Genomic DNA, 21,625 nt, shown 5'->3' on the forward strand with positions numbered 1-21,625 from the left:
CTCTGTACAATTCCATCCGGATACAAACTTTTCATAGAACTCCTCGTAAAACATTTGGTAAGGTGTTTTGTTCATTTCGATGAGTTCTTGTTTAGCCCTGGTGAATGGTATCTTCCTTACATCAAATTCACTTAAATCTTTCTTCATGAAGTACGTCAGTAAGTTTGAATAAAACTCTTCATTAAAGCTTTCAATGAGATTTGAGAAATATTCGTAATTTCCTTTGTATCTGCTGCTTACGTCAATGACAACAAACCTTCTGTCGTCTTTATCAATCTTTACTGAGTTGAAGTTGTTAGATATCATGATGATATTACAAACATTCTCTATCTTTCTTACTGGCTGACACTTCTGATTTAAGTCCAACTGAGTCTCTGTTACTATTGACTTTAGTGCGTCGTGGTTCATGACCTTAGACGTATCGCATGAGCTTAGTTCATTGCATACGATGAGCTTCATGTTCTCAATAGCAGCATTGAATCTACCAACCACATTCTCTATTGCCGTTATATTATTGTTGGCGTACTTGCTAATGAGCTCGCATAGAACATTACTAAGTACATTCTTACCAGTTCCTTGCTTTCCTATTAACAAAAGTACTGTTCAGTCTTTCCACAAGGATTTTGAACGATGTAGGCGAACCAGTTCAAAACATACTCATAAAGCTCTTCATCCTCATTACATATGACATCGTGAACATGTTTCAAATATCCTTCAATAACGTTCTCATCTACTTCATTCAGTACCTCATACTCATATCCTCTGAAATAGCTGTAAATGTCATCTCTTTCGTCAAAGAATCTCATGCCTGACTTCATAAGATAGTTCTTGTTCTGACCCGCTTCATAAATCATCAGTGCGTTCACATCCTTCTCCTCAATACGTCCTACATAAATACTCTTCATGAGCTTATTGAATTCCTTGCTATCTACTGACACAAGTGTTGTTGTGTCTCGTATCCATCATAATCTTTCACTAGATATGTCATACGTGCTCCGTCAATAACGACAACACATCTTCTTAAGTCATTTATAACACTAGCTATGTCAATACCTTCTTCACTCATGTACTTATTTTTCCTCAAGTCCTTTAGTGTGAAAGTGTCTCTAAGTTCTATTTCAAGCAATTCATTTACATGTCCTTTGCAATACTTCTCTATAAAATATTCTTGTCGTTCTTTACTAAGTTTCTTAACAGCTCTGAAGAACCATGTGTTTTGACTCAAACATCCTTCACAACTTCTCTCATTCATTCCTAGTTCTTTCATGTCATTATCTTCAACCTCTATGGTCTCATTGACTAAGGTCAAAGGGTTCTTAGTCATTGCTGGTCTTATCTGAAACAATGTTTGTGCAACAGGTTTAACTAGTTCAGCAACGTCCTTCCTTAATAGAATAGCTGTTTCCACTCATCTTTTGCTAACAGTTCTTTCATAACCACTGACAGTAATGATTTCATTTGCTGACCTTAGACACTTATGTTCTATCATTTGTATTGCTTTTGTGTAAGGCTTTGTGAGCATAGGTTGTATATGTCATTCCTGCAATGTTCATTCATGCCAATAGTACTAAATCCTTTCTTTGCTGTTGAATGCATAATATCCATTAGTTCCTGGTTCGTATTGCTGTCTCATAAAATACAACAAGACCTTTGTCATCTATGACGTACTTACCGAAAACATTGCTTATATTCTTTAACCATGAAATAACATCCTCATTCATGCTGTCAAACATGAAGTAAGGTCTTACATACTCTTCACTTATAAGATACTCCACAAAGTACTTGTTAAACTCTATGTCCTCGTGAGCGATTTCATTAGGTTTGATATTAGTTCCTTTTGTCATTGCTGTCATGTACTTCACTCTCATAGTTCCTTTCAATAGCGTAAAAGTACTTCATTGTTTCATAACTGCTCTAAATTCTGTTCAAAATTCGTACAACATAACTTTTAACATTAGTGAAAGAAATGAGCGAAACAACAACATCTAACATTACAGAAGAAGTCAATGACAATGCCGATGAAAACATTACAGAAGGAGCTAGTGAAAATATTGACGAGTTCAGTGAGGAAGAAGATATTGAGGACGTCAATGAGAACGTTAGTGGGGAACAAACTCAATGGGAAACATTGAGAAATCATGAAGATTATGAGATTTGTACGACATATCCTTTTACTATTCGTCGAAAGAAAAACAAACATATTAAGAGTGAATGCTTAAATAATCATGGTTATATTGAGCTTAGTTTAAACAACAAAACACATTTAAAGCATAGAATTATTGCAGAACAGTGGATTGAAAATCCAAACAATTTGAAAGAAATAGACCATATAAATCATGATGAACGGACAACAGAATCTCAAACCTTCGTTGGTGTTTTAATCTGAAAACAATAGAAATAAAAGCAAGTATGGCGATATAGTTTATGAGTTCGTTGATGAAATATCTGACGAAGCTGTTGAAATAACAGCTTATGGTAAGCATTCGTTTGAGTTCTACTATTATGTTGAGAATGAGGACGCATCTATTATTATACAGGTCTTAACTATCGAAAACTTCATTAAACTTTACAAAAACAGGTGCTGCTTTTGTTTCTATGATAGATACAGAAAACAAGAGAGTAATCTTATGCATAAACAAATTCAAACGCTTGTACGGCTTCATGTAGGACAAACATTATTTTTCAACACTAACGCCAACACGTAGGACAAACATTCATGACTAACATTACTGTATAACATAAATGTTTTGTCATGACCTCATCGTAAATGTTTTGTCATGACCTCATCGTAAATGTTTTGTCATGATTTCATCGTAAATGTTTTGTCAAGACTTTTTCATCGTAATGAGCGTAAATGATCCAAAAATATATTTTAGGTGAAGAGGTGAGATCTCACCTCTTTTCTCACCTCATGAATTTTCATGACTTCTTCATCGTACATGTTTTGTCAAGACTTCTTCATCGTAATGAGCGTAAATGTTTTGTCATGACCTCATCGTATATGTTTTGTCAAGACTTCTTCGTATATGTTTTGTCATGATTTAATCGTATATGTTTTGTCATGATTTAATTGTATATGTTTTGTCATGACTTCTTCGTAATGAACGTATATGTTTTGTCAAGACTTCTTCGTAAATGTTTTGTCATGATTTAATCGTATATGTTTTGTCATGATTTAATCGTATATGTTTTGTCATGACTTCTTCGTATATGTTTTGTCATGATTTAATCGTATATGTTTTGTCATGATTTAATCGTATATGTTTTGTCATGACTTCTTCATCGTAATGAGCGTAAATGTTTTGTCATGATTTCATCGTAAATGTTTTGTCAAGACTTCTTCGTATATGTTTTGTCATGACTTCATCGTACATGTTTTGTCAAGACTTCTTCATCGTAATGAGCGTAAATGTTTTGTGAAGAATATAACAACCGCCTGAATTCAGACGGTTGCTTTTTATACAAAATTCACACAGGAAAATTCTTGAGTTTTGGTTGAAAGAATACGGTCAAGCCAAAAGTGGCTCGACCTCAAAACAAACATTTTATGAGTTTACTAAGGCGTTATGAATGAATTCAAAGGTATTTGCATACATCCTGACCTCGTTCATTTTGTTGTTGAATGGTGCTCTGTAAAGTATGCATTTTATGTCAAAGATATTATGGACTCCATAGACAAGAAAGTTCATGAGAAGTTAGATGAAGAAGAACTCGAAGATACAGTAGAGAATGCAAAAACAAGCATTTTATGAGCTTACTAAGGCGTTATGAATGAATTCAAAGGTATTTGCATACATCCTGACCTCGTTCATTTTGTTGTTGAATTCAGCAAAAATAATGTTTCGTTAATGTTTTCACTGTTACCATGTTACCATGTGCTACCAGGTTAATTAACTTCTCTTAAAATTACTGACAACATGACATTTAGACAACAGTCCAGGAAATAAACTTCTTCGTAAATGTTTTGTCATGATTTCATCGTAAATGTTTTGTCATGATTTCATCGTAAATGTTTTGTCATGATTTCATCGTATATGTTTTGTCATGATTTCATCGTATATGTTTTGTCATGATTTCATCGTATATGTTTTGTCATGATTTCATCGTAGATGTTTTGTCATGACTTCATCGTATATGTTTTGTCATGATTTCATCGTAAATGTTTTGTCATGATTTCATCGTATATGTTTTGTCATGATTTCATCGTAAATGTTTTGTCATGATTTCATCGTAAATGTTTTGTCATGATTTCATCGTATATGTTTTGTCATGATTTCATCGTATATGTTTTGTCATGATTTCATCGTAAATGTTTTGTCATGATTTCATCGTAGATGTTTTGTCATGACTTCATCGTATATGTTTTGTCATGATTTCATCGTAAATGTTTTGTCATGATTTCATCGTATATGTTTTGTCATGATTTCATCGTAAATGTTTTGTCATGATTTCATCGTAAATGTTTTGTCATGATTTCATCGTATATGTTTTGTCATGATTTCATCGTATATGTTTTGTCATGATTTCATCGTATATGTTTTGTCATGATTTCATCGTAAATGTTTTGTCATGACTTCATCGTATATGTTTTGTCATGATTTCATCGTAAATGTTTTGTCATGATTTCATCGTATATGTTTTGTCATGATTTCATCGTATATGTTTTGTCATGACTTCATCGTATATGTTTTGTCATGATTTCATCGTAAATGTTTTGTCATGATTTCATCGTATATGTTTTGTCATGACTTCTTCGTATATGTTTTGTCATGATTTCATCGTATATGTTTTGTCAAAACTTCTTCGTATATGTTTTTGTCATGACTTCATCGTAATGAGTGTAAATGATTTTCATATGATTGTTTCCCTCGAAAAACCGAGAGAAGAGATTCCATATGAAAATCGCAAGAATTTGGCTCCTGGTTTGAAATATTATTATGTTCATAGACTTCATCGTATATGTTTTGTCAAACATGAACGTATATGTTTTGTCATGATTTCATCGTAAATGTTTTGTCATGACTTCATCGTATATGCTTTGTCATGATGATTTCATCGAAACTAAACGTATATGTTTTGTCGTGATTTTATCGTAAATGTTTTGTCATGATTTTATCGTAAATGATTTGTCAAGATTTCATCGTAATGAGTGTAAATGAACCAAAAATAATGTTTACGTTCATGTTTGACAACAACACAGGAGGAAGGCAGTTATGAATTATTTTTGAAGAACTGAAGGTGTCACTACGTCACCATGTGTCACTCGGTTAATGAACTTCTCTGAAAAAATGAGACAACATGACATTTAGACAACAACACAGGAGGAAGGCAGTTATGAATTATTTTTGAAGAACTGAAGGTGTCACTACGTCACCATGTGTCACTCGTTAATGAACTTCTCTGAAAAAATGAGACAACATGACATTTAGACAACAACACAGGAGGAAGGCAGTTATGAATTATTTTTGAAGAACTGAAGGTGTCACTACGTCACCATGTGTCACCAGGTAATTTAACTTCTCTGAAAAAATGAGACAACATGACATTTAGACAACAACACAGGAGGAAGGCAGTTATGAATTATTTTTGAAGAACTGAAGGTGTCACTACGTCACCATGTGTCACCAGGTCATTTAACTTCTCTGAAAAAATGAGACAACATGACATTTAGACAACAACACAGGAGGAAGGCAGTTATGAATTATTTTTGAAGAACTGAAGGTGTCACTACGTCACCATGTGCTACCAGGTCATTTAACTTCTCTGAAAAAGTGTGACAACATGACATTTTGACAACAACACAGGAAATAAATGTTTACGTATATGTTTTGTCAAGACCTCATCGTATATGTTTTGTCATGATTTCTTCGTATATGTTTTGTCATGACTTCTTCATCGTAATGAGTGTAAATGATCCAAAAATAATGTTTAGGTGAAGAGGTGAGATCTCACCTCTTTTCTCACCTCTTTTCTCACCTCATTGAATTTTCATGATTTCTTCATCGTAATGAGTGTAAATGATCCAAAAATAATGTTTAGGTGAAGTGGTGAGATCTCACCTCTTTTCTCACCTCTTTTCTCACCTCATTGAATTTTCATGATTTCTTCATCGTAATGAGCGTAAATGTTTTGTCATGATTTCATCGTACATGTTTTGTCAAAACTTCATCGTATATGTTTTGTCAAACATGAGCGTAAATGTTTTGTCATGATTTCTTCATCGTAAATGTTTTGTCAAACATGAGCGTAAATGTTTTGTCATGATTTCTTCATCGTAAATGTTTTGTCATGATTTCTTCGTATATGTTTTGTCATGACTTCTTCATCGTAATGAGCGTATATGTTGTCAAACTGAGCGTATATGTTTTGTCAAGACTTCTTCATCGTAATGAGCGTAAATGATTTGTCATGATTTCTTCATCGTAATGAGCGTATATGTTTTGTCAAACATGAACGTAAATGTTTTGTCATGATTTCTTCGTAAATGTTTTGTCATGACTTCTTCATCGTAATGAGCGTATATGTTTTGTCAAACATGAGCGTATATGTTTTGTCAAGACTTCTTCATCGTAATGAGCGTAAATGATTTGTTCATGATTTCTTCATCGTAATGAGCGATAGTTTTGTCAAACATGAACGTAAATGTTTTGTCAAAACTTTCTTCGTAAATGTTTGTCATGATTATCATCTCTCTTGTCCCTAGTAGTTTTCATTAAGTTCCGGAAATAATGAAAATCATGAACTTTGCCATGGTCTCTGTCCCTAGTAGTTTTCATTAAGTTCCGGAAATAATGAAAATCATAAACTTTGCCATGGTCTCTGTCCCTAGTAGTTTTCATTATCTCACAGAGTTAATGAAAGTCATACTTTCTATCAGATGAAGCATGCAGATGAACATAATGAAAGTTAGTGAGTTTGCCACGAGTTATGAATAAAATATTGGCATATTAGATGAGATAGCTGATGAAACAGATGAAGATAAATTAAATCTTGGACTTTGCCACACTCTGTCCCTAGTTCCTCAAAATCCTTGACAACGTTGCTTAGAAATTTTGGTTCAAAACCTCATCTGATTTTAATCTGTTATGCTACCTGTTAAGTTTCGCGAGATTATAAATGTCATGGAGTTATATAAAAAGGAGGGACAGCTAGGGACACTGGAAGTACTTATAAGGCTATCTGTTAAGATTGCATGAAATACTAAAAAGTCATGAAATCCATTATCGCTGTGCTAGCTTCACCTTTGATTGAAATGACAAATAAAGTCACTGAAGCAATGAAACAAAAGTTTTTGGTAGAATACATTAAATCAGGAACTATTCCAGAAGGTTTTTACATTCATACTATGAAGGATGGTAGAGTTCAGTTTAGAAAGATAAAGCAACCATTAGATAAAGAAGGAATTTTGAGAAAGATTAAACTTCATGAGGACAACATTGCTGAACTTAAGAAGAAGTTAGAAGAGTTGGAGAAAGGAAGAGAGTTATAAAGCAATGAATTCAACAGGGTGAAAAAAGAGGTTAGAAAACGTGTTAGATCTAACATTCTAACATAAACATTATTTTTGTGCTATGTTTTCATACGTGTGAGGGTGGTGATATCATTTATTTTTAAGTTTATTTTTAAGTTTATTTTTTATTTTATTTTTATATTAATGACGAAAACTATTGAGATAACAAACTACAACGGTCATGAGTTCAAGAATTTGTTCTTCGTTCCTCGTGAAAATACATTCTATCAGATACGAGGGAGAAAGGGTAAAGTTAGTTTGAGCGTTTACGACTACAAGCATAATGGAAAGTTTATACAAGCATACGATACAAACGGTAAGCGTGTTTCATTAGCTTTGTCAAAACTTACTAACATTTATTTTGACAGTGATTTTGACCTATATGAAGAAGAAAGTGAGTCAGAAGAATATGAACTGTTGTGTGAAGCACAGCAATGGGAGGAGTTGCAATACTTTTGTAAGTGAGAACGTTTATTTTTTACAGTAGTGAAGTCGTTTGTGAAAACATTAGTGAGGTGAAGTGGTTGGTGTTGTAAAATATACGTTAACGGTTTTGTAAAGTGTCAAATTCACATATAATGGGTAAGGAGGCGCGCAGTGCCGCCGTACCCTTGATATGTATACTAACTGTCTGTATGAGTATATCTTTGAGCTTATCGCGCTTGTAATGAGGGGTTTTTTCCATTCCAACTTGTATTAGTTAGTATACATATCTCGTGTACTGAGGCACTGCGTTCCTCCGTACGCAATACTTGTGAATTTGACACTTTACAAAACCGTTAACGTAAATTTTACAACACAAACGACAACACCAACTTAACCTTAAATATTTATAAAGCCGCCAACCACTTCACCTTACTACTGTAAAAATAAACGTTCTCACTTACAAAAGTATTGCAACTCTTCCCATTGCTGTGCTTCACACAATAGTTCATATTCTTCAGTATCGCTGCTGTCGCTCCAATCGTCAGAGTCAAAGTCACTGTCAAAATAAATGTTAGTAAGTTTTGACAAAGCTAATGAAACACGTTTACCGTTTGTATCGTATGCTTGTATAAACTTTCCATTCTTCATTCCTTCATAAACGCTCAAACTAACTTTACCCTTTCTCCCTCGTATCTGATAGAATGTATTTTCACGAGGAACGAAGAACAAATTCTTGAACTCATGACCGTTGTAGTTTGTTATCTCAATAGTTTTCGTCATTTACATCCAAATAAAAATTTTCAGTAAAATATAAAAATAAACTTAAAAATTAATGATATCACCACCCTCACACGTATGAAAACATCCATTTAAATTTAGGTGAAGTGGTGAGATTTCACCTCTTTTTTCACCTGTTTTTTCACCTCATGAATTCATTGCTTTATAACTCTCTTCCTTGGTTTCTTTTTAGTTGCTTTCTTCACATCTGTCTCCAACTTGACTGTCTTTCTTCTTCGACCGTAATGATACCAGTTACTTCCACCAGTCAATGGGTCAAATGGTCTTTCGTAAGGATTTCCATACATTCCATAGGGACCATACGGAAGAACTACTGGTGGAGGAAGAGTTCCATCGAATCTATTTAAATGCATTGTTTCACCTTTCATCTGGTCATTAAAGTCTTTTGCGTGTTTTGCAAACTCATCGTCCTTTCCTAAAGCATTTTCTGACTCAGTCGCAACCAAATTGGATGCTTTATTTATGAGCCCTATTTTATTTAATCTTAACTTCTTTGCAACCCAGCCTCCAATCTTCCCTTTATTTGCATCTAATGTCTTCGAAACCCTTCCTCCACTCATTTTATTTACTGCGTCATAAGCTCCAAGTGCTTTTGCTCCAAATGCTAATGCTTTTGTTCCCATTGCGCCTAAAGCTGCCCAAGCTACCATTTACACCATATTAAAATCATCTCTCTTCAATATTATCTCATAAAAGTTCTCGTTACTGGAGAAAGTCAATGAAACATAAACATTCTCATTCATAAACTTCTTTCTTATATCATCTATTCTCAATAAAATGTCTGAACAATTGCTAACATCTTCTACAACAGTTATTTCATCATGAATGACCTTCAAGAACAAGCTCATTTAATATGCTATTAAAATCATTTCAATAATGAGTCCATCCTTTCCGTCTTTAGGTAGCACAACATCTTTCATTGAAGAAGGTTCGACAAGTCTTATGTTAAACTTACTGACAAAGTTTGTTATACTATAATGCTTCGGCGGCGAATACATATAGTTTGAAAGACATAATATAGATTCTTCAGCAAATTCACTTATACTGGATTTTATAACAATGTTCTCACGAGACCAAATACCACCAATTGACAATCTTGTAAGCAATCCTGCTGAACCTTCAACTGTAAACGTCGATGGTAACATTCCACGAAGGTCATCTATTGACATCGTTGAGTCACTGAATTTAAATATTTTCTTAAAGCAATCGTCATTATCTAACCATGCAATAGCTTTGAAGTTTTCATTCGAATATACATCTGCTTCATTAAATGTAAAACCTGACTTCTTTGCAGAGACGACTTTAAAATCTATTGAGTTTGTTTCAAAATTATATGCTATGCTAACTTCTGAAGGTAATGGATGTCCTTCCGCAGTCAGTTGTTCTCTCACTACCGTTTGAAGCTTTGTGTTAAAAACTTTCATGTCATCTCCTGTGTCTAGGTTCACATACACAGCAATGGGAAAACTATCTTGCTTCTTTGTTTCATCATTATACCTCAAAACATTAAAGTTCTTCAATAATATTGTTCTTCCTGCTGGAATACTTCGAACCTGTCTGATTTCAATAGCTTTCTCACCTCCTACATACTCTACCCAGTGCCTTGGATATTCATAAGTATACTGACTTTCTTGAATTTTGGTAGGTTTCATCATAACGTGTTCATAGTATATCTTTATACTCTTGTCAGTTAGACTCGGTGCTATGTTCTGAATATTTCTGACTTGCATTTTTAATGGAGATAAAATGAAGCATTTAATACATGACGTAGATGAAGACATGAATGAAACTACAGACAAACTTAACTCTTCTCTCATTCTTCCTTTCAGTAAGGACTATGAGTTCTGTTCAAATGGCGTTTATTTCTATTGTGGAAAGATGGGTTCAGGTAAGACATTTAACCTCATTCGTCATATACTCATAACAGAGCGTTTAGGAAACGACTCATATTATGACCAAATCATTATATCAGCAACTTCAGACTCTATGGACTCAACAGCGAAAACATTTATGTCAAAAGTTCAAGCCTCTGTCGTTAAAGTTCCAGACAGTGAACTCATTGAATTTCTTCAACGTTACGTTCGACGTAAGAGGAAATATTATGCCATCGTTGAATTTATACAGTCAGGAATGCAAAAGACTTCAGAAGAGATGGAAAGAATTATTGACAAACACCACTTACGTCAATACTCAGGAGTTTACGATATGAAACGACTGACAAACTACATTCTATCAAAACTTTCAAAATACCCCTTCAAAAAATATCCTTCAAACACTCTGCTCGTTTGCGACGACTTCGCCGGAAAAGGTTTAGTGTCAAAGCCTGACTCACCATTAGCTAACATCATTACTAAAGTCAGACATTACCACTTAACTGTAGCAATACTTATGCAAACATGGAGGTTTTTAGCTTTAAACATAAAACGTCTCATAACTGACTTCGTTATCTTTCAAGGTTTCTCACGTTATGATATTGAACTCATTTGGAAACAGTCAGTATAACATTACCTTTTGAAGAAATTTGGGAAGCATATAAGTCTCTCATCTCTCCTCGTTCATACCTTGAGATTCATATCATGACTAATACCATTAAAGTCAAAAATATTCCATGGGAACGACCAACATTGTTTTAAAGTTTAACCTTCAATTGACTGATGGTAAACAAATTCCATGCATCTCTGTCGCCATTTCTGTTAATATTTTTGCTGTCATTCATATCATCCACTTCTCCATCCGTTAGCTTTTGAGGATATGCGTTAGAATAGCTGTTCTTAAATGAAGGCTTCTCTCCCTTGAGAGCATAAACTCTATAACTTTCTGCATACTTTATGTTTGAACCTCCTGAGCCATCATTGACATAAATTTTTATAGGCTTCCACCCTTTGTTCATGTTCCTGCTTCTTCCCTTTGCTCTTTTGTTCAGTAGTTCTACATCTTTATACACAGCTCCTGTCTCAGTGAATTCAACAATATTTTCATTCGTTAGCTTTACATTCAAACCCTTGTCGAGTATATTGTTCATTTCATACATATAAAAGGTTTTTATTCTATATGAAATGAGAAGCAAATCCATCTTAGCTGGTGCCGTTAATGTTCCAATTGAACCAACATCAAATGTTGACTCACGAACGACAAACAATATTGTCATAAAGAACTATAGTTCAGAGTGTTTGAAAGAAAAAGAACCAGAACTGAAATCCGTGAATTTAAACTCAGCTTCAAACGCTAACGCTACATCAGATGTTAAGTTAGAGTATCCACCACTGGACCAAATTCTTTCAAGAGAAGCCAACGACAACCCTTACACAAATGTTCAAACAAATCCTTCAGATAACGTAGACCATTACCTTCTTCAGTTATACCAAACAATTTTACTCAAAGACGATAAGAAGCTTTTGATAAATCTTATAAGCAAGAACCAAATAATTCTAACAAAGGAGGACCTTGAAAATGTTATATCACGAATAACAGGAAAGCAATGTGTCATTGACTATCTCGACCCTGAAATCGAATGCTGTGGTCAAACACCAATATTCATGAAAATAGGTAACATCCGCATCATTGAAATACCAGGAACTACAGGAGTTGAGTTTAAGTATAAATATTCGAACGAGTATACAAAACTTTCAACAGAATATAAGCTTTGTTTGAAATATGTTTTAGTAAATTAAAGCAATTTGTAATATCTATCCAAAACTTCTTCAACAGTATCGAACTCATCTTCATAATGCAAACCTAATCTTATTGACTTGGTGCAGTTTTCACTAACACAATATAGCGCTTTGCGCTCGGCGCCTTTGACGCCTTTTTCTGTTCTCTTGACTGACATAACTAATTCATTTGTTTCATCAAACAGCAATAACCAAAGTTCATGACCTAATACATAACATTCATACTTTATATTTTTAGCTCTGAGTTCTCTTGTAAGCTGTTGCATTTAATATTTTCTAAAAAGTCAACTTCAACAGTCATTCGCACTGGTGCCTTCAGTTCTACAGGCTCTCCTTGAAAGTCAACAAGTCTGAATTGCATGTCTTTCAAATTATGAGGACTAATGCGAACCCATTTACCTAAATGAGTTACTATGACAGGAACGTTTGGAATGAAACATTGAATTGACTGCATAACAGAAGGATTTATATTCTACTGAACCTTTACTATTAACTCCTGAAATGCCTGTGACATTAGCTATTTTTGACTCAACGTATAAACAATTACCATAACATACGTATGGAACAGATTTCATCTCAATCGTTTTGTCAACACTTTTCAAAGGACATGTCATATGGTATGCTCCCAAAAGAAGTTGAACTCTATGACTCATTCGTGTTATCTTAAACTCCTTCGCATAACTGAACTTCAAAACTCCTGCAATAAGTTTAACATTCATTAAGTTTTCTTCGTTCTCCTTGTTTATTGTAGTATTTATGAGCGCATTTAACACTCCAGCTAATGTTTCCATCTTATATTCTACATTATGTGAAATCTTATTTCGTGCTTCTTTCCATCTATTTCAAGCTCCATGAAATCTGTTTCATCTGTTATAACGAATGAAGCGATAGTATTGAAGTCAACAACTCTGAAAGCAAGTGCTTCATTCTGAAGACCTAAGTTTGTTTGTAGCTTTACTGTCCCGTATTCGTTTGGGTCTGTACTTTGCAAATAGAACAACATTTTATTCTCATTAAAATATGAGTATTGCTGCATATGCGTATGAAGCTGACAGAGCTAAACGTTTATATTTTGGTCAATACTCTCTCACACTTACTGACAAATATATTGTTATTTCTGATGGAAATACCGAGAAATACATAACATGGAAGGACTATGAAAAGTTTGACCCTATTTTAACTCCATGTACAATGCCATTCATTGTAAATGGTGAAGTTGTCATGAAGAACGACACAACTGTTTATAGGTCTGTATATGAAGCGTTAGAATATAGATCCGTATTTTTCCCAAGTGAGCGGGGTATCTCCAATCCCAGCCCTATCGTCCTCCCAGTGTCAGTTTTCAATATAAAATCCAAATTTTTTTTGAAAATAAAAATTTCGAGAAATTTTTCTGATTTTTTTTCTTTGATTTCAATAATTCAAAATAAATTTGGGAGTAAAAAGACACTATTTAATGAAATTCATATGAGTGAATGTGGATAAATACTCTCAAAACATACAATTTATCTATTTTTTCTTTATATTATCAACTAATTAGTGATAATTTTTTTTGAATCAGATTTTTTTTCATTAAAAACATAATATATAACACAACAATGATGCACACATACGTATCTACACATCAAAATATAAAGCTTGTTTTGGTCTGGGCATCCCAACCCAAAATTCTTTAAAAATTGAATAAAATTGAATACTTGGGGCTGGGATGCCCATCCCAAAACCGAATTGAATTTTTTGAATTAAAGAATATATTTATGTATTTATAATATACATGTGATGTCTATAAAAAATACTAAATTCTAAAAAAAATTCAATTTATTCAAAACGTATACTAAGTGATCACTTCATTAGTAGGATCAGCAATCCTACTAAATGGTGAGAACGCACTAACTAAAAAAGGAGTCCTTGGAGCTCTTGATCTCTTGTCAGTAGAGTTCATAATGAGGCATGGCATCTACTGATTAGAGATCAGAGCAATCCTACCTTACCTTCAGGAGCTACAAAGCTCCTAATCGTTACGAGAGGGAGTCTTGGAGCTCCTGAAGCTCATCAGCAGAGGCTATTTACATTTGGGCCTCTTCTGATGAAAGATGCGAAACACGTCTACGAACCAGGAGCTTCAAAGCTTCTAATCCTTACTAAAGGGAGCTTTGGAGCTCCTGAGTCTCCATCAACAGAGTCCCAGATGGTAAATGTCCTTTGCTGATGAAAGATGCGAAACACATCTACGAACCAGGAGCTCCAAAGCTCCTAATCCTTACGAAAGGGAGCTTTGGAGCTCCTGAAACTCCTTTTACTATAAAATATGACAGTTTTCTTCTGAGGTTCTCATCAAATCTAAGACTTCAGAAGAAAGCTGTCCTATCAATGTATACTTACACTCTCATGGACTACAAGTGTACAATTTTTAAAAGCAGAGATTATCCGAGGCCTCTCATCAAATGAGGGACCTCGGATAATCTCTACCTTAAGTAGTCAAATAACTTTTCTCACTATTTAGGAACAAAAGAACAAGAGTTGGAGTACTTTAAGGCAAGATTCTTCCGAAATCTCTCATCGAATGAGAGACTTCGGAAGGACCTTGCCAAATCCTTGAACGCCAATATCCTTGGAACTGAGCTAGAACCAGGGAGAAGTAGCATACTATAGAGCACGATGGTAATCTCGGAAATACTTATATCGCCCCAAGCACAATATTTAAGAAGTCTAACTCATATATACAAGAAGTCAGGCTGAATAGATATTGTGCATATGGTTTGCAGAACTCTCATGATATTTAAAATTCATGTTATCCCAAAAAAGGTGACACTTTGGGTGTATCGTCCATCCCAGGGATGCAAAAATCACATCACCTTGGATCTATACGTTAGAATATATGTTGAATTATAATCCCGAAAGATTTGACCCAAGCACTACGTCATGTACAATGCCTTTTATTAAGGATGGTGAAATCGTAAGAGTTCCGGATTCAACGGTTTACACAGCTGTTCAAAACAGTTTACAAAACATTTTAGCGAATATCTTTAATTCAGAAACTACAGAAATAAAATTACCATATATAACAGATGCTAAAGAAATTAAATCAAAAACGACAACATTATTTACGTCACTTAATGATTTAATGACTTATATCATTAATATTCCTGCACCAACTACAGCATTTGATCCAAACTCGACGGTTTGCAGTGTACCTTTCATAAAGTCGCAAACGGACTCTTTGAGTCCTGAAGTCTTTCAGACCGAAGCGACCAGGGCGAAGCCCATGACAGTTCATTAATTGTTTTAAGGGATTCAACAGTTAATGAATCATTAAAGGCGTCATTAATGAAAATCATTGATTTTAACTCATTCACGAATACATATAATTCATTCATTAATGTTCATATGCTTCTAAAGAAGGTGAGCCAAAAACTCTCGATAAAGCGGTGTATGAAATATAAAGCATCAACGACGAAATTGAATTCGTTAACTTTTGACGGTGATAGTTTCGTTAAGACATAACATCGGGGAAAAACATTTTAACGAAAGAATATTTAAAATCTCATGTTAGTGAGTTCGTTGAAATTGAAAAAGAAGGTGGAATTAAGTTCGATCCACTGAATTTCATTTTCAGCTTAGCGAATGCGGGTGTTAGTTTCGCTGAATGGACAACTATACAGAGTGAAATAAATGCAATATGGACGTTTTTGGGGTCAAAAGCGGGAATGGGTGAGCTTGTAAATGCTGCAAGAACATTAGGTGAAACAGGAAATTTTGTAGATGGTTTTAAAAGACTTGTTTCAAATGTTTTAACAAACACAAAGAAATTATTTAGATATACCATACATAACGGACGGATTTTCGAACAGGTAGCAACAAACCCTCCGGTTATGGCTGCGTTGATGATGGTTAGAGATAATAAAACCACGTAACGACGGGAACGAAAGAACATGAACAACAGAGCCCAACGGCTCAGAGCCACATAGTGGCGAGGATACTGGTCGGGTTATTCAAGAACATTAAAAACGTGTATCCTGAAGTTATTGATTTATTTAGAGGAGTTAATGATTCAATTTCAAAAATTCTATAACCCTCGATGAAGAGAATAAATTAACAGATTATATATTCGTCATTATTGCAGAATTAATGAAGAGAATAAATGAAAAAGGAATTGGTGATATCATTAATGTCAGCGATGTAATGATGAAAAGAAATTTTGACTCATTATTTACAAAACCGAAAACAGAATATAGTCTTTATGACGTAATTACCGAATTAATGAAAAAATTAATGATAATAAGAGTTCTGGCGGAAGAGTTGAATTAGAAGTGAATGATTGTTAATGAGAAATTAGCCGAAAAAGCAGATAAAAACCACGTTCATTATATAACTTCAGACGAACAGATTATAACGGACTACCATGGATATTTAACACGAAGTGATGAAGCGAAGACAAAAAATGTTAATGAAAGAAGATATAAATACATTCGTGCTAAAGGTTATGACATAAGCTGTACTGTACAGTATGACACAGGTAAAGCACCAGAAGCATTTAGTTATAACGATGAAATTTATGCCTCTACTTTCTCTGTTAATGGTGTATTAGTTGAACCAAGATTTATGTTAAGAGTTAAGGCAAAAATAACGTTTGAAGATGCTATTAAAAGTAAAGCTGACAAAGTTGAACTTGACGCAACGAACAAAGTTTTGAAATCTCATAAACACAACATCTCCGATATAAATGAACTTCAAACTTCTTTAGACAGTAAAGCTGACAAGAACCATACACATAAATCCTTCACTACTGTTAGAGCAGACGACATAATATTGAACTTTGACCTTGGTTCAAGTGCACCATTAGAAAATCCAAGTACAAGCGTAAAAGATACTCTTAACAGTTTAGATAACAGTTGCAGGAACATTGAAAGTCATGCCAGAAACTTTGAAGCACATGAACTACCAGCAATGTTAGATAAGAAAGCAGACAAGAACCATACACATAAATCCTTCACAACTGTTGCTATAGAAAGTATTGAAGGAACGGTTGGCGGAACTGGTGGGGATGCATTATATTGTAAACCTCCTAACTTTCCACAAGGTTTAACATCGGATGACGACATAACGACGATGAGAAACATTAGATGTAAAGATGTTTATGTCATGAAGGATGAACATAATATTAAATTCACTGCTCAAGATTTATATGACAAGAAAGCAGACAAGAACCATACACATAAATCCTTCACTACTGTTAGAGCAGACGACATAATATTGAACTTTGACCTTGGTTCAAGTGCACCTTTAGAGAATCCAAGCACAAGCGTAAAAGATACTCTTAACAATTTAGATAAGAGTTGCAGGAATACCGAAGATCATGCCAGAAACTTTGAAGCATATGAACTACCAGCAATGTTAGATAAGAAAGCAGATAAAACTTATGTGGATGCAGAACTAACAAAGAAATTTTCGAAACCAGATACAATGACATTTACAACAGAAATTATAAATGGTGAACCAGCAACTCCATTTGAATTTGTTAGAGGTCTTCAACCAGATACTTTTGAATTTTTCTTGGATAATTCTATTGAACTAACATTACATTATAAAAGTGGAACAAATGCAACATTTCATCCGGGAGATACATTCCAAATGGTATTTAATGACATAAGTTCTTTAGAATATGTTTATAGAGTTATGAGCATATATGATTTAATATATCCTATAGGAGCTGTTTATACGTCTATGAATCCAATAAATCCAAACACTTTATTTGGTGGTAGATGGTATGAAATAGTTGACAGTTTTCCATTCTACACTAATACGCAGTCAATGAAGATGGGAGGTTCAAAGAAAATAGGTATTGAAAACCTTCCTTCACATATGCATAGGTTCAGTGGAAGAACATCTGTGGAAGGAAACCATTCACATTCAATAACAAAAAGAGGTTATATAAATCTTGCAGCGGGTTCGGATAGACAGGGAATGCAGATATGATATCACAACTGACCCCAAAGATGTTAGCACAGGTATTTTCTGTGGAACTGCAGGAAATCATACACATGTTGTAGCTGGTATTACAGACCCAGCAGGTAATGGAAAAGATTATATGCCTCCTTATATAACAATGCACGCTTGGATACGAGTTGGTTAAAATCTTTTTTACATAAATGAGCTTGAAAGAAGTATTCGAACAACATCCATGGAGGTCATTTAAGAAGTTCAATGAAGCTGCAAAGAGTTGGGGATTTACTAACAGAGCTGAAGTGAAAAGGTTCTTTGACAAAAATGTTGTACATCAAACAAAAATAAATCCTTACGACTACTTTTTACCAATTTACTCCAACACTCCTGACGCATACCAATTTGACACTCTCATTCAAAGCAGAAAAGGAGGACATAAACCATTCCTCATCTTCATAAATGTTAACACTCGTAAAGCATATGCATATAATGAAAATAAAGGAACTCGTGAAGTGTTAAGAGTTTTACAAAAGTTTGTAGCAGAACATAGCCCAAGTATTTTAACATCAGACCAAGACGGTGCATACCTCAGCAACGAAATCACAGAATTTCTCATTAAGCATAACATAACTCACTACACTACTGAAGACCATAACCATAACATACTCGGCATCATAATAACCGCTTCATAAGGACTCTCAGAGATTTAAATCAAGAGCGAGACTTTACCGAAGAAACAATGAAACATTTTCTCGAAGTATATAATTCCTCAACACATTCTACAACAGGACATACACCAAATTCAATGACACAACAACAAGAAGAAAAGTATATACAAAAGAAACGAAGCCAAACACAAAATATCAGAAATTCAACACAATTTACCTCATTCCTGGTACAAAAGTTCGTGTAGTTCTTGACGACAAACCATTGACAAAGAAACGTTTAAGGTTAAGTCGAAATTATTATATCGTAGATACTCGCACGCAAGGTAATGGATATCTTATAAAAGCTGCTGACGACTCCATAGCATTTTACCCTCGACATAAATTAGTCGAAAGTAGTAATGGCAAACTTGCTGAAACCATTGACGAAGCAAAGCGAGGAGTGGTTATTGAAATACTTGACTATAACACAAACGATGACACTTATAAAGTAAGATATGAAGGAGGCGTTGAAGATGTTATACCATCTAAGAACTTGAGAGAATCTAAACCAACTCATCTGGGACCATTAGAGCGGGAGTACTGGAAAGATAAAAACATGCCAGAAAGAATAAGAAAATTCTTCTAAACTTTTTCGTTGGATGTAAATCAGACAAAAATATAATTTAGGTGAAGAGGTGAGATTTCACCTGTTTTCTCACCTTTTTTCACCTCTTGAACTTTTTATAACATTCGGTCATAACTTCATCAATTTCATTTAAATCACGATTTAAAAACTCATTGACTTCATCTTCAACCGTGTCATCTTGTAATAAGAATATTTTCTTTAGTTTCATGTCAACATCCCGAACAGCACAAAGGATAAAATCATATTCATTTCTTCCGTTAAACATACTTTTTCTTTCTCGTTCATCGTTAAATAAATTATTGAAAATATAAACAGCGGTGTAAAAGTTATGTACTGTGTTAAATGTTGAAGCTTCACCTATTTTAGATTTTAGGATTCTTTTAGTAAGTAAATTGTTATCGTTCTTTCTCTTTTCCTTATCGTTCATGTCGAATCTGTCGAACCACATATCCTGTATTTCATCGAATTTACGAACTATAGAATCCGTCATTTCCCTGGTTAATGAGGGGTAATCATTATTAATTTTTTCATATAATTTGTCCATATGATTTTCATCGACGTTTCCGGAAAGCATTTAATTAAAGCAAAAATATATTATAGGTGAAGAGGTGAGATGTCACCCGTTTTCTCACCTGTTTTCTCACCCCAGTTTTTCACAAGCGTTTTACATGAATTGTACGATGTATATTTGAAATCCTAAACAATTTCGTAGCTTCTATTTCTTCTGTCAGTATGTCAAAAGTTTTAACAATGCCGAAAGTTTCTTTATATTTCTTCTTGACGTCAGATAGAAGGAAATCGTCAGCAGTTGGATAGTTTTTGTTCAGAAATGCTAACATGTCCATTTTATTTTCTGCTGGCTTTTCTGCTTCTTTCTTTAAGTCTGCATAGTCGTTTCGCATTCTTTCTATCTCTTTGACGGAGTAGTTATATTTCCTAATTGCTGCTTTACATTTAGAACATTGCGGATTCATTTTTGCGTTATATTCTGAAACCTTACCTGCTAAAACAACTAAGGCGTCAATGGTTTTCTTTAACTCAAAAGCAGTTGGTCTTATCTGTTCGTTCCATATTTTACCTCTTCTATCTTTATCTCTTATCTGCCATACACATTCAGCAACTAACGAAACAAAGTTATCGTAGGTCTTAAACTCCCCGGATTTATATATGTCAGAAACATTCTTATATACCATGTCGCAATCTTTGTCCATAACCTTATGGTTGCAATGAAATCCTAGAAACTCATAGTTTACCTTTCGAATGAACTTCTTTATTTCTACTGAGTCAGTTGGTTTCACTTCTATTTCATCGAATTCAGGAATAGTTAGTTTTTGATGCTGAATTTCAGGTAGTTTAGGTAAATGGTCAATAATGTCCTGCATTTCATAAAGATACTGTTCATTTGTTTCATCTTTCGCACTACAGTCTAAATTACTTGTTAAAAGTTCTTGCTTTATCTTCTGGATTTTTGTTTCGAAAGTATATGAAGAAGGAATGAAGCTTTTCATCTCTACTAACATAGATGTTGGATTCATGACTAACGAGTTTGGTGAAGTTGTTGTGGACAGAGTCCCGCCGTTCGCGGCTTGAATTGTTGTTGTGCCGATTGTTGAAATCATATCTTTACATACAAAATAAAAAAATAAATAAAAATAAAACTAACGTTATTTTTCTATCTTAAGGAAATTCATGAAAATTCATGAGGGTGAGAAATTAGGTGAAAAAAGAGGTGACATCTCACCTCTTCACCTATAATATATTTTTGGTCATTTACACTCATTTACGAAGAAGTTATGACAAAGCATTTACCGAAATTTGACAAGCATTTACGAAGAAGTTATGACAAAGCATTTACGAAGAAGTTATGACAAAGCATTTACGAAGAAGTTATGACAAAGCATTTACGAAGAAGTTATGACAAAGTCACGAGGGTGAAAAAACAGGTGAGAAAACAGGTGACATCTCACCTCTTCACCTAAATTAT

The 21,625-nt window shown here is 34.1% G+C and overlaps 8 protein-coding genes and 2 pseudogenes across 10 annotated transcripts, besides 5 other annotated features; 4 read left to right on the plus strand and 6 right to left on the minus strand.

The window, feature by feature from the left end:
- Window positions 1-8,139: part of a mobile genetic element that runs on past the window's edge.
- Window positions 37-1,066, minus strand: TVAGG3_0307180 (annotated as a pseudogene). The gene has a single exon. A coding segment is annotated over exon 1 (1,030 nt).
- Window positions 1,967-2,386, plus strand: TVAGG3_0307190 (HNH endonuclease family; the record flags this gene model as incomplete). Its single annotated transcript, XM_051229711.1, has 1 exon — window positions 1,967-2,386. The coding sequence occupies one exon, from the start codon at window positions 1,967-1,969 to the stop codon at window positions 2,384-2,386; it is 420 nt and encodes a 139-aa protein (XP_051099441.1).
- TVAGG3_0307200 (uncharacterized protein) lies at window positions 7,211-7,489 on the plus strand (the record flags this gene model as incomplete). The annotated part of the gene is made up of 1 exon (XM_051229712.1): window positions 7,211-7,489. One exon carries the CDS (start codon window positions 7,211-7,213, stop codon window positions 7,487-7,489), a length of 279 nt encoding a protein of 92 aa, XP_051099442.1.
- Window positions 7,490-7,654: a terminal%2Cinverted (terminal inverted repeat of Maverick transposon ID:TVAGG3_0307170).
- TVAGG3_0307210 (uncharacterized protein) lies at window positions 7,655-7,975 on the plus strand (the record flags this gene model as incomplete). Its single annotated transcript, XM_001291920.1, has 1 exon — window positions 7,655-7,975. The coding sequence occupies one exon, from the start codon at window positions 7,655-7,657 to the stop codon at window positions 7,973-7,975; it is 321 nt and encodes a 106-aa protein (XP_001291921.1).
- A 69-nt stretch (window positions 8,140-8,208) lies between the features above and the next one.
- Window positions 8,209-8,389: a terminal%2Cinverted (terminal inverted repeat of Maverick-1A transposon ID:TVAGG3_0307220).
- Window positions 8,209-21,625: part of a mobile genetic element that runs on past the window's edge.
- Window positions 8,390-8,716, minus strand: TVAGG3_0307230 (uncharacterized protein; the record flags this gene model as incomplete). Its single annotated transcript, XM_051229713.1, has 1 exon — window positions 8,390-8,716. One exon carries the CDS (start codon window positions 8,714-8,716, stop codon window positions 8,390-8,392), a length of 327 nt encoding a protein of 108 aa, XP_051099443.1.
- Window positions 9,934-10,464, minus strand: TVAGG3_0307240 (uncharacterized protein; the record flags this gene model as incomplete). The annotated part of the gene is made up of 1 exon (XM_051229714.1): window positions 9,934-10,464. A coding segment is annotated over one exon (531 nt), but the record flags the coding sequence as incomplete, so codon positions are not given.
- TVAGG3_0307250 (uncharacterized protein) lies at window positions 11,364-11,882 on the minus strand (the record flags this gene model as incomplete). Its single annotated transcript, XM_051229715.1, has 1 exon — window positions 11,364-11,882. The coding sequence occupies one exon, from the start codon at window positions 11,880-11,882 to the stop codon at window positions 11,364-11,366; it is 519 nt and encodes a 172-aa protein (XP_051099445.1).
- Window positions 13,675-15,272: a mobile genetic element.
- On the plus strand, window positions 17,008-18,538 carry TVAGG3_0307270 (annotated as a pseudogene). The gene has a single exon. A coding segment is annotated over exon 1 (1,531 nt).
- TVAGG3_0307280 (uncharacterized protein) lies at window positions 19,721-20,131 on the minus strand (the record flags this gene model as incomplete). The annotated part of the gene is made up of 1 exon (XM_051229716.1): window positions 19,721-20,131. The coding sequence occupies one exon, from the start codon at window positions 20,129-20,131 to the stop codon at window positions 19,721-19,723; it is 411 nt and encodes a 136-aa protein (XP_051099446.1).
- TVAGG3_0307290 (organellar and viral DNA polymerase type B) lies at window positions 20,549-21,260 on the minus strand (the record flags this gene model as incomplete). The annotated part of the gene is made up of 1 exon (XM_051229717.1): window positions 20,549-21,260. A coding segment is annotated over one exon (712 nt), but the record flags the coding sequence as incomplete, so codon positions are not given.

The sequence above is a fragment of the Trichomonas vaginalis genome, chromosome V (assembly GCF_026262505.1).
Source record: "Trichomonas vaginalis G3 chromosome V, whole genome shotgun sequence".
Classification (NCBI taxonomy): domain Eukaryota; phylum Parabasalia; order Trichomonadida; family Trichomonadidae; genus Trichomonas; species Trichomonas vaginalis.